A 13649-nucleotide genomic window follows, 5' to 3' on the forward strand; every position below is an offset into this window, starting at 1 on the left:
TATTTTCAATTGTCAGTAGTTCTTTTGTTGAACTATTTTAAATATACAACACCTTTATCATTAGTTTTGACGAATGCTCATAAACTACGGTGCACCTCAAGCTTTTTATTTTCTTCACTGAATTGGTTACATAATAAATGGTCAGGGGAACACCTATCAAAAATGTGTGTCTTTGAAAAAAAAAAAAAAAAAACGTGTAATATGTCACCCTATTTTTCATAAACAGCATGAAGCGCCAAGAGGTGAGAGAGGAGAGTCCAAAAATAGAGGAAAATCTCGCCATGCTTGAAAAAGTCCACCGGCGGAAGAGCAGTTGTCTACATTTAGATTTATAACCATCCGGATAAGACCCTGACATCTGGAAGATACATTCCCAGTGTCTTCGATTCCCATTGCACTCTCTTGCTCTTTCTTGCTTTCTCACACACATGCAAAAACAAACACCACTTGTCAACAGTGTTCATCAATAGGATTAGAAAAGATCAAAATATTTTGACTATGTTTTAGTTCATTTATTAATATTAATATCTGTACCATACATGCAATACTTATAAACAGTGATTATTTAATGCAAAAGAACAATTTCTTTGCTGATAGTTGAACTCTTTAAAATGTAATGTGCCTCAACTTTTCAAATGTTATACCTTATTCTGTTGATTAATTAATCTAATTTTAGAAAGCAATGAAGGAAAAAATAAAAAGTGTTCTCACTTTATCATTACAAGTTACAGGTGGATAAAAGTGCTACAAAATCCAATCGACTAGAGACTTGATCGACAATCAAGAAAAAAGGTTAAAGTAAGAGTGCATAAACCAGAAAAATGATACACATGCAGAATATATAATATACTTGACAAGCCTTCTGAGTCAAAACAGGATAAACAACTCAAAGAGTTCAATGCATACATTTTATAAGGGTGACACATGAGTCTAACCAATTTTCTGAATTAACTACTTTGTTGATGCCTTGGAGGTGAATGTAAGTGAACAACATATCAGAGTCAAACGCATTGGAAGTACATTGCTTTGGAATTCAATACAGCCCGACTGAGAGCCTTATTTTCTGAATTCATAGATATTGCTAGGACTCCGACAAAAGGCATGTTAATATTACTACACAGAATTGCTATTAAAACCATAGTGGTGTCTCATAATCACCTAAATAAATATTTACAATGTTATACAAAAATACACTGTGACAAATGAGGCATTTCCAGCACACAAGAATTTCATGGTATCAACCATATTATGGTCAGACATACTAATGATACATGGCTCCATGAAATGTAGAACAATTATACAACAACCTATAGGCCTATTTTATAGAAGACAAAAGCCAGAAATTACTCTAATCTCTAAACGATTAGCACAACCTTGATGCCGCTGTCTTTGCAAAACCTTGACTGCTTGGTTTCTCTATTTTAAAGCTCACTTTGCAAATTTTTCTCCAAAGCCACTAAATACTAATAGATTTGTCAATGAAGTGATTTGCCTGGCATAATCTGCTCTGTGGCTAGTGTCTGCAGAACAAATGTGAAATTTAAGGTGTGTATTTTCAGTGAAAAGTGCCTCCTCAAATTGAAGTTGGGCAGTTTCATAAGATCTTCTTTTAGTTCATGACAATTCTTCAAATGTTGGTTTTCTCTAAACTTTAAGTCAATGTCAACATTCTTGTACCCAAGACATTCCAAGGTTTTGTTACAAAGCACAGCCAACATCTGGGCTGTTCAACCACACTGGAGGTTTCAGACAGACTGTATCTAATGGCTTCAGGCAATAAAGTATTTTAATGGCATAGTTTCACATACAAAGACTGAAGTGAGTCTTGGTAAGGCTTGAAAAGTACATGTAGTGTTTGGAATCAGCAACTTTTTTGTGTCATCATAGATTTACAGTGACACCTAGGGGCGTGGATGCAGCATCATTTAAAATCAATAGTTTTCAGTAACAGATGCCAGAAATGTACAAATTAACTATTCACAGTCAGCCATGATTAATGTAATCCAAGAGTGAAAGTGTCCAATAACAGGGCGGTTACTGAGATTAAGTCATTAGTATTTGACTGATCATGTGATTCTAACATGAGGGGATCCTCTCCATAAAGAATAAGGTTACCGTTACTGATATGATTGGTGTCCTCATATCATGTGAGTGGTCATGATTTTGTTTAAAAATCACAATGAATTACTTTAGGAGTAAATATTTTTTTAATAATAATAAAAAATTAGGCCTACTGAATGAGCCTTTAAAACTCAGAACAGAACTAGTCTTGCCTAAAGAATTTCACATCTCCAAAACTGAGCACAGAATGATTCAAGGGGCAGAACTTATAGAGAAGCAATTTATCAACCTATTAAACACAGCTGTACATAATTAGAATCCTTAAAAGGCAACATGTAAAATAAATAAATCAAATCAAATAATAATAATAATAAAAACAGAAGAAGAAGCAAAAACAATCTGAGCAAAAACTGTATTTTTTTGTTCCGCAGCTTCCTTTCCAAATGGTAACCGGTTCGAACAAAATAAAAGAATGGTTAATAACATTCTTTTTAAAGTGACAGTACTCTGTGTCACAGTCTGTCTCCTTCACATTCTTCAAGGACTCTTATTTTGAAGTTTACTGGACTACATCTCCCATGTTTCACTGCCCTCATCACGTCCATCTGTTCCTTATTGTCCTCACCTGTCTTCCATTCCCTCATTTAGCTCCTTTTGTATAATTATCCTCTAGTTTTGCCCATTCCTTTGTCAGTCCGTGTTACGTTGTGTTTATGAAGTATTACGTTGTAAGTTTTGATGTTAAGATTTATTGTTTGTTCCACACTTCCACTCCAGCGTTTGTTCCACTCCAGCGATTGTCATTAAAGGATTTAAAAGTATTTACTCCTGCGTCTCCTCTCTTCCTCTCCAAGAACCCAGCGTTACAGAAGGACTGACCTACAAAGAATACTGATTCACTTACCTGCTCTTCCAAACGTCCTCCTCTACTCCAGCAATCCCACTAATCCTCCTCTCCCAGAAAACCAGACCCCGACGAGCACAACACATTGAGCATGGAGCTAACAGGGGTGTTCATGGAACTGTTCAAGCAGGATATTCCCCTCTTGGAATATTCCATCAAGTTCTTCCAACTCGCTGAAACAACCACCATATCGGATATGTACCTCAAGTCCATTTACGGTATGGGTTTAAACTATTACCGAATGACAGTGCTTCCGGAGGCGGAGAATCTTTCCCTAGCAGATTATATCCTAGCTACACTGAACATCCATTATCCCTCGCTATATTCCATTACCATGGTTACTCCTCTCCCAGATTTCTCCACGCCTTCCACAGCTCCTTGCTCTACGCCTTCCTCGACTCCTCCTTCCAAGCCATCCACGACTCCTTCCAAGCCGTCAACGAGCCAACGCCTAAGCCTGCCACGGTCAACGAGCCAGCGCCCATGCCTGCCACGGTCAACAAGCCAGCACCCATGCCTGTAGCCTCGACCGTCTCAGGGCCAGTGCCTGTAGCCTCGACCGTCCCAGAGCCAGTGCCTGTAGCCTTGACCGTCCCAGAGTCAGTGCCTGTAGCCTCGACCGTCCCAGTGCCAGTGCCTGTAGCCTCGACCACCCCTGAGCCAGCTCTCGCCAGGTTAATAGACTTGGACTTGGTACCTAGCTCCCACTTCACTACCCTTCACACCCCTGGTTCCAGCCAGCATAATGGACACCCTTGTTCTGTCCAGTGCCCTGTCCCTTCCTCCTCCGCTGGCTCCACTCAAGACATTTGCTCCTCCTCCTCCTCCTGGTCAGCCAGCTCCTCCCACATCACCGGCTCGACCTTGGCTCCCTGAGAAACTATGGTAAAGGGGAACTTCAAACCCTCTGAGCCCTGGACTCCGACTTGGCCCTTTGTTCCCTCTGTCCCACCTCGGCTCTATTTCCCTTTGGCTCCACTGTGGTCCTTCAGCCAATCGGCTTCTCCAGGGTCCCTCGACCCTCAACCCTCCGACACCGCCTTGGCCCTCTGAGCCTCCGATCCCTCATCAACACCTCGGCTCTACATCCCCTCATCTCCACCATGGGCCATCAGGCTATCGGTGTCACTGGGGTCCCTCATCCCTTCGGCTCAGCCTTGGTCCATTGGTCACCTGGCTCCGCCTTCGTCTCCACCAGGGACCTCCTCCCCTCCAGCTCTACCTTGGTCATCAGACCCACCGGCTCTGCCTCAGTCCTCCGATCCCCCAGCTCCGCCTCGGACCTCCGAGCCTTTGGCACTGCCTCGGTCCTCCGAGCTCCCGGCTCCACCATGGTCCTTCGAGCCTTCAGCTACGATCCGGGCACTAAGATCCCCAGTTCCACCCTTTGAACCTCTCACGGCTCCACCTTCCATGGCTCTGCCCCTCAAGCCTATCATGGCTCTGACTCCCTTGGCTCCACCTCCCATGGCCCCGCCCTTAGAGCCTTCCATGGCTCCACCTGCCTTGGTCGAGCCTCTCCTAGCTCCACCCTCAGAGTCTTCCATGGCTCTGCCCGCTTCCCCAGTGTCTCCTCCTCCAGCAATTCTGCCTCCTGACCCAGTCCCTGCCCTGTGGCTGCCTCCCAGGCCTGCTGACCCAGTCCCTGCCCTGTGGCCATCTCTCAGGCCTCCAGATCCATTCCCAAATGTTCGCTTCCGTACATCTCTGTGACGCACGCTCATGAGAGGGATGACGTAAGCTCGTTGGTAAGGTCACACGTCACGTGGAGGAGGAGTCAGGAAGCGCGTCATTGTTTACATTTTTTTTTTATTATTATTATTTGGAAATGATTTTTTTTTTATTTTATATTGTTTTGAAATTGTTTTGGACTGTTTTGGTTTGTGTACGGCGCCTGGTCTGTGCAAGTTTCTATTGTAAACAATGACGCGCTTCCTGCCTCCTCCTCCACGTGACCTTACCGAGTTAACATCATCCCTCTCATGAGCGCACATCACAGAGATGTATGGAAGCGAACATTTGTAGTTAAAAAGTATTGTTTTGTTTCTAAAAATAATCAATCGTTTGCGTTCAGAAGGACTTTATTTGTCGACTGGAGTCTTGTGTATTATTTTGATGCATCCTAAATATGCATTTTGGACCATCAAAAAAATGGAGTACATTCACTTGCATTGTTTAAAGGAGGAGACCTGAAATGAAATCCTAGAAATCATAAATTCTGTTCTGAAGAAGAAAGAAACTCAAATACATCTTGGATGGCCTGAGGGTGAGTAAATTATCTGCAAATTTTCATTTTTGGGTGAACTGTTCCTTAAATGCATCAAATGCATCACTGTATCTAACAATAATTCAGTGAAGACTTGGAAACATACTTTTTACCTCTAATACCATTTTCATTGTATCTGGATTAGAGTGCATGTACAGTATATGTAATAATTATTCATAGTTGTTAAAAAGATTTTCAGTCACAGAATGCGACATCCACAATGGGCAATTAGGCAAAGAAATGTGTGATGCAGCACCTTCAGGATCAAATTACGTGTGTGGCAGGGTGAGCAAGAGACAGACACAGTGGGCGTGGCGTCAAGCCTCAGAGAGGCATTTATTGAAAACAATAATAAACGTAAAAATGTCAAAAAGGGGTAATAAAGTGTCCAAGGGGGAATAGTGTTCATAATAAAGGGGGAATCTGGCATCCTCGCGGTGAACGGGGCTCTGTGAAAGGGGCGGGGTAGTGTTCAAAGGAAAGCCCAGGCACGGGTTGGGTCAGTCGGCCACTCATGCTCCCCTCCACAATCCATGGCGTGTGGGGTGGCGGCGTCACTGGCGGCCTGTCTTCCCAGGCTTGCGTGAGGGGAAGGCGGCCCGGCATTTAGCCCGTCAGTGGCAACGTGAGCAGTTCACCCTCGGCGACTCATTACGGCATCCGGGGTTCTGAAGAACGGGTCCGGCACCGCGTCCTCTCATCCGATCCCTTCCAGCTCTGTCCTGGGCGTGCAAGGATGCCAGTGTGTGCACACATGGAGATTTGAAGCCGGCTCCCCGAGAAGAGGTGCGCACTACATTTTAAAGACAGCGGTGATGAAGCATTATCCCCATCAGTTGTGCTTCATTCACCGCTGACCAAACAAGGCCTATTAATTATGCACCTCTTCTCGCTCTCCCACCCAACTCCCATCGTGAGCCTGGCTGAAGGGCGGCCCTAAGAGGCGGGTGACGATGACGAGCCAGAGGGGCGGATCATTCCACCACACATGTTTCATTTTTCGGGCAACATGAAGTGATGTAGTTCTAAAAATTACTGTGATAAAACTTTTGGACTTTGGTTTCATTAAAAAATGATTGGAATGAAAGTAACTGGTTATAATCGGTTACCAGCATTTAAAAATAACGTTTTCACTCCGGAACAATATTCCCATTTTCAGTTACGTTCTGCATAAAATTCAGTTCGTTATAATTTTTCATTTTTGTTCCTTGAACCGTTTTTAGTCCCTGGTTTAGCATACTTCATTCAATGGTGCAGGTATTCCCTTGATTTGTCTTGGCCAGATGATGTTCATTGTATTTAATTATGTACTATATTTAAAGCTTCGAAGTGCATGCTTTGCCTGTCTTAAATTATCACAATAATGAGACTTAGCTATTGTACGTGCATAGAGGTTATATGTCACACCAGATCTCACACCTTGCAGTCACAAACAATCTTTCATTAACATGTGAGTGACAATTATGCTTTCACAGTATAACTGATTCCAAGCTATGCTATTCATATATAGCCTAAAAATTAAATACTGTATGAGCTACAAGGCCAGAAAGCCTCTGTGAATGGTGGTGTGCATAAACTGGACTTTAGTTTTCAAAATTATTGTTTAAATTCAAATTGCTTTAGCTTTATATCTTGCCCAAAAAGCAAACAAACAAACAAACAAACAAACAAAAATCCTAGATTTAAAGTTCTGTGTTCTTGGTTTATTCGTTTTCTAAATGTTTCATTAATGTATCTACTTCACCTGTGACTATATTTGTTTTTATTGGTATTTGCACTTCCAACGTTTTATTGAATTAAAGTGCTCACTTTCAACTTTGGAATGGGTCCATGTAGATGATAGGTTTATCATCTATCTCTATTCCTCATAATACATCTCTCACTTTCATTCCATGTATCTATCCAGTTTCTTTCACAGGTTCCCACAGTACATGTAATCTCTTGCTTTCTCCATATTTCACCCCCACCATCCTCTCTGAATCTATACCTAAATGAGTTATCCCCCTTTCTACCCAGGCTTGTAACATTAGCCGGAGTACTAATAATAGCTTTGGTGTGACCCAATGTTCAGAGCCACACTTCTCCACACCTCTCTCGCACTCTCTCTCTTCCTGTACCTCTCTATATTCCAATATGCTCATCTGTATTTCAAGGACTCTAGAAATGTATAATCAGTTGATAGTGTCATGCTAACTAGCATTGGACAGCTAAGAATAAATGTAGCGCTATGGCAAAATGTGTAACTCACGCAGGTTGGTCACAGTCACAAATAACATATAAAGATATCAAAAGATGTCTAGAACACATTTACAAATATTAATTCCTTTTATAAGCCAATGTGCCCAAGCTAAAGTCCTTCCTGTTAAAAGCTAACATGCCCAGGTTATCCACATCCATATATACTTCGCAGTTAGTCACGCTGGAAGGGGTGTAAAGTGGCATACTGCCGTGCTTTAGGTCCATGATGATGGCTATGTGAAGGCTATTGAGGTGATTGTTATGGTGTTGTCATGTGATGTTATGTAAAGTCATATGTAATTCTGTTGAAGGTCTTCTAAAAAAGAAGTTCTTCCAAAGCTGGCACTACTGTAAGTGATGACCACACTTGCCATATCCCAACATGCCTGCCCATTGTGTTCAGACTCTTTCCATCTGTAAATTTGCCAAATCTACTTTTTGATGTTGGTTTACAACAATAAAACAAGGACGGTAAAAAATAAATAAAAAAAGGCAAAGATGGAGAGGAATGACCTCATGTGCACACGTAAACAATGCAACACATCCAAATGAGTTGCAGAGCGACAATGTAAACTGTAAGTTATGGCAAAATGCAACCAAAAACATCACAAAAACAAACATTATAAGGGCAGAAATTGTGACTTAGTTGGTCTATCATTGTAAATAAAAGTATTTATAGTATTTCACTACTAAGCACACTGTACTGTAGGTGAACTGAACATAATGGCTTTTTGCAACAGCCAAAATTATCCAAATTGCAGATACATTCTCTTTCACTTATTCAATCAATGTAACAAACTGCTCACAGTAAGTCACACTGTGACATCACAATATACGTATATGGCTGTCAGGAACACCACTCCGGAAAATCCTCTCGTCTGCCACTGGAGGTCTCTCTTACCTGAATACTGACAATTGGACTACAAATCCCACAACCCACACACCTGGTTTGATTACACACACACCTGTTCCCCATTTCAAGGACTATTTAAGCACTGAGCAAACTAGTATCCAAGTCTTGTTTTGCCATGGCTACATCACTGAGCATTTCTCCACTGTCTACTGCCTGCTCTCCGACCCTGGTTTGTTTATCTGGATATTGTTGTTACCTGTCTGCTGCCTGCCCTGACCATTTGCCTGTTACTGACGATGTTTACCATTGCTGTTATCTGTCTGCTGCCTGCCCTGACCATTTGCCTGTTACTGACCACGATTATTGCCCTGTCTTCATTGCTGTTACTGTTCCTGGTAATTCGACCCACGCCTGTTTGTACTCTGATTATTCTGTTGTCTAATAAACTGCACATGGATCTTCATCCCAGTTCTTCTGAGTCAATGTTACAGAAGACTTCGCCAACTGCAGATCCAGTGGTCGTCATGCAACTGTTCACCGAGGTATCAGCTCAAGCAAACGTATTAGCCATTCATCAACAACAACTAACACGGCTAACCGGGGAGTTGGTGAAGACGTTACAGATTCATCATCTGACCGCACCAGATCCTGCACCATCGACATTTCAACCGAGCCAGGTACCCAATTCAGTTTCTCCGAGCAATATCACTGCTAATCCATGTCTGGCTTTTCCCGAAAAATTTGACGGTACACCGGCAAGATGTAAAGGATTTCTAATGCAGTGTTCTATGTTTGTGGCGCAACAACCCATGTTATATTCCATGGATGGCAGTAAAATTTCCCTCGTGTGCTCTCTGCTTACCGGAAAAGCGTTGGATTGGGCGACAGCAATCTGGTCTAATCAGGGCCCTAGTCTCACCTCCTTCAATTACTTCATTCAGCAGCTACCTGAAGTTTTTGAACACCCAGAGGGAGGGAAAAGTGCCAGAGATCAGCTGCTGTCACTTCTGCAGGGGAGTAATACCGCAGCTGAGTTTGCCCTATCATTTCACACTCTCGCCGCTCAGACTGTGTGGGTTGATGACACATTAAAACTCTTGTTTCGTAAAGGATTAAATTTCGAGGTGCAATCTGAGCTGGCCTGTCGTGACGAGGGGAGAACACTGAATCAATTCATCGATCTGGCGATCCGTATCGACAACCTCATACACTCTCTGAGGCCAAACCGGTTCCCTAATCCACCTCACCAAGTAATCCCTCCCGCAAATGACACTGAACCCATGCAAATCGGACAAGCTCATCTATTCACAGAGGAGCGAGAATGCCGGATAAGAGTCTGTATTGCGGCCAAGCAGGACATCTGAGAGCGAACTGCCCAGCTCGACCACCTCAACTATATTCTCCTAGGGTGAGGACATCTGTTCTACCCAGCCAGTCCACCTCATGCATTGAAGTATCTGTAAAAATAATGTTCTCTATGAATACCATCATTACTAAGGCCCTGCTCGACTTGGGTGCACAGAGAAGACACGTCTCTATATCATCCGTTCCCCTCACAATCCAGTCGTCCTTGGTCTTCCTTGGCTCCAAAAACACAACCCTCAGATTTCATGACGACAGAAACAAATCATGCGTTGGGATACCACCTGTCTGTCCAGCCGTTTAAAGCCCGTCCATTGGAACCACAGATATCGAAGTCGATTCTAAACCAGTGCCAAATTTGCCTCCTGAATACTCGACTTCATTGAGGCCTCACATTTACCTCACCATGCCAATGACTGCGCCATTGAACTTTTGCCTGGCACTACACCGCCCCGAGGAAGAATCTTCCCACTATCTGAACCTGAAGCCAACACTATGAAGGCATCCATCGATGAGGAATTGGCCAAAGGTTTCAACCATCCACATCACCGGCTACGGCTGGATTCTTCTTTGTGTGTAAGAAGGACAGCGGTCTCTGCCCTTGTATAGATTACCATGGTCTCAATGATATAACTGTCAAGTTTTGATACCCATTACCTCTTGTCCCGGCCGCATTAGAACAATTGAGAACTGCTAAATACTTCACCAAACTCGATCTCCGCAGTGCTTACAATCTCATTCGCATCTGTGAGGGGGATGAGTGGAAGACAGCCTTTCCCACCAGCAGTGGTCACTATGAATACCTGGTTATGCCGTTCGGATTGGCTAACAGCCCATCACTGTTCCAGTCATTCATAAACGATGTGTTCAGGGACATGTTAAATCATTGGATGATCGTTTAAACTGACAACATCTTAATTTACTCGAATTCCTTGGAAGAACACATTAAACATGTCAGAGCAGTCCTGAAATGCCTAACTGGCACCAACTTTATGCCAAGACCGAGAAGTGTGAATTCCATCAGATATCCGTCTCCTTCTTAGGCTACATCATCAGTCCTGAGGGGGTAGCCATGGACGACAGCAAAGTTCGGGCGGTGTTGAAGTGGCCTCAACCTACTACTGTGAAGGAGCTACAATGATTCCTAGGGTTGCTAATTTCTACAGAAGATTCATCAGGAACTTCAGCACTATTGCAGCCCCACTCACCTCCATGCTAAGAGGAGGGAAAACCAAGATTTGCTGGTCAGCCGCAGCTATTCAGTCCTTCAACGACTTGAAAGGATGGTTCACTTCTGCACCCGTGTTGCACCATCCTGACGACTGGATCCGACGGAGCGAGACGGTATGGGACCAAGCTCACGTCCGCCTCCAACGTGCAGTAAACAGACAAAACAGACAAGCTGATTGTCGCCTGGAAGAGAGGTCCTGGGTCAATTCAGAGGATATCCTCAACCCCACAATCATCACAAAATTCCATAGGACCCATCCGGAGAGACCTGCCCCTCGACCTTGTGGAAGACTCGGCGTCGAGTGCTTCCTCGCGTCAGGAGCCGCTCGTGGGGGGGGGGGTCCTGGTATTTCGACCCACTACTTTTTATACTCTGATTTATCTGTTGTCTAATAAACCGCACATGGATCTTCATCCCAGTTCTTCTGAGTCAATGTTACAAAAGCTCACTAAGAATGACCTCAACTGATTACATCAGAAAGCAATACTACCTTGTTGATATTGCTCTCTCAGAGAGTAACATCATAGACAATTCTCATGAAATTGTCAAGAAAATGTCCTGGTCAAATTTAACCCCAAAACAATACAAACAAAATATTAAATTATATGAAAATTAAGCTATTTAGGACCATTAAGATTTTTTTGATTGTGACTATTTTCAGGCTACTTAAGCACATTATAACCGAACTGTCATTACTATAACACGTCCAGATGTTTTTCTTGTATTATTCCCATTATTTTCAGTGATGTTTCTCATAACCATAACACGTCATATTTATTTTTTACAATTAAAAGATGATGTTGTGCAATGATTTTTTAAATTAAAATCAGCAAAAATGAAAGGCAGTACCAAGGGAGCACTATTATAAGAAAACGTCAAATATTGTTTAAATACTTTACAATATAAGTAATATAAATGTTTTTCACAATGTGGTAAAGAAAATTAGGGGTAAATTGTGCCTAAAGGGATAGTTTACCCAAAAATTACAGTTCTCACATCATTTACTCCCATCATTCAGAATAATAAAGGACTTCAATTTTGTTCTGTTTCTCACCCACACCTATCATATTGCTTCTGAAGATATGGATTTAACCACTGGAGTCATATGGATTACTTTTATGTATGTTTTATGTAATTTGTGGAGCTACGAAGGTCTGATCACCATTCACTTGCATTGTAAGAACCTACAGAGCTGAGATATTCTTCTAAAAATCTTAATTTGTGTTCTGCTGAAGAAAGAAAGTCATTCACATCTGGTATGGAATGAGGGTGAGTAAATGATGAGAGAACTGTAATTTTTAGGTGAACTATCCCTTTAACCGTCATGACAATGTCACAATGTCCTGTACAAAATCTTAATGTGCCTAAAATTAGGCTTTATTTTCTTTATGCTAAATTATAATTTCTTATTTGTTTCTTTTGATTTTGGAGTTAAATATTTTCTTGAGAGGATTCATGAGAATCATCCAATATATCATGTCTCCCAACATTCAGCCTCAAATATTTCTACTCTCTATTCAAAGCAACACATTTTAGGTTAAGATTTATATGGATATATGAGGGAAAAATGCATATTAGGTTTTTCACCACTCTTGTGGCATGACAAATTAATTTGTAGTTCCATGTAGTCTCTCAATATGATATCTAATGAATGATATCTAATGATATCTAATATAAAAGCTGCATGCACAATAATTAAAATATATTATTTAGATAACTTGGTCTTGGAAGAATTTGTTAAAAAATGTTTGCGCTCATATTGAAATCTTTGAATTTTGATTGCAGACTTTGGCATCTTGGCATTCACTTTCTGAAACTCTACAGGAGACTTATGACATTACTGGGGTCTTTCTTCTCAAGGGAAAAATCTGACAGACAATAGGGATGTTAAACAGATCTCCTTTGTGATTTAAATAACTTCATCAACATTAAAGTATAAAGCTTTAAATTATATATATATAAAAAGTGTTGTTTACAATAGTTTTAGATGGAGTATAGCGTGTCACACAACAGGACATGTTAAGATCCCAAAAGTATTTCACATTAACTACCAATTTTTATATATCCTCCCATATGAAGTCACATTGTGTACAGACTGGGTTTTTTTGTCTAATAGAAAATGTTGCGATTCAAAACTCATGCAGAAGACAAAAAGATGGTACAGAGCTTCTAATCAGCTTACATAAAGAGGAGATAGAGTAAATTAGAAAGAAAAAGAGAGAATTTTGCAGACTAAACCCTGTCACACTTTCCCATGAGCGCTACAGTTATTGCTCAGTCAGAACTTACTCAGCAGTGATAGAAATACACGTCATGCAGATATTGTGCAACATCTTTGAGATCAAAAGATTTCAAGTGACAGAAAAACAGCAAATCATAACACACTAATGAGTGATCAGACAGAAGAAAAAGCAGAAGACACAATGAGATAGAGAGAGAGAGAGAGAGAGAGAAAGAGAGAGAGAGAGCAAAAGAGAGCAGGAGAGAGACCGTGACTGACCAGGGTCTGCTGGTATCTCAGAGCCGTCCTTTGCGACGCATCTGCGGCCATTGACACACTGTCACTGACCCAAAAATAAACTGACTGTCTGTCTTAGCATTCCCACCCTGGGGTGGCACGGACTGAGGGAGAGAGGGCACATACACACACACAAGTTCTCTCGATCTCTCTCTCTTATGCACTCGGTCATCTCTGTTTTTCTTGCACCTTCTCAAATGGTGCTACACAGCAGTC

General features: G+C 41.9%; 1 protein-coding gene across 2 annotated transcripts in view; it reads right to left on the reverse strand.

Annotated features, from left to right (window-relative positions):
• Nucleotides 1-13538, reverse strand: part of LOC127421448 (chloride channel protein 1-like) — a 32094-nt gene extending 18556 nt beyond the window's left edge. For both annotated transcript variants that reach the window (XR_007893994.1, XM_051664503.1), the window contains exon 1: nt 13416-13538. Coding sequence is in view for 1 of the 2 variants with exons in the window: in XM_051664503.1 (XP_051520463.1) it covers nt 13416-13466 (51 nt within the window). In the remaining variant the exon portion in view is untranslated. The remainder of the gene's footprint in view (nt 1-13415) is intronic.
• Nucleotides 13539-13649: the final 111 nt, after the last annotated feature.

The sequence above is a fragment of the Myxocyprinus asiaticus genome, chromosome 30 (genome assembly GCF_019703515.2).
Source record: "Myxocyprinus asiaticus isolate MX2 ecotype Aquarium Trade chromosome 30, UBuf_Myxa_2, whole genome shotgun sequence".
Classification (NCBI taxonomy): domain Eukaryota; kingdom Metazoa; phylum Chordata; class Actinopteri; order Cypriniformes; family Catostomidae; genus Myxocyprinus; species Myxocyprinus asiaticus.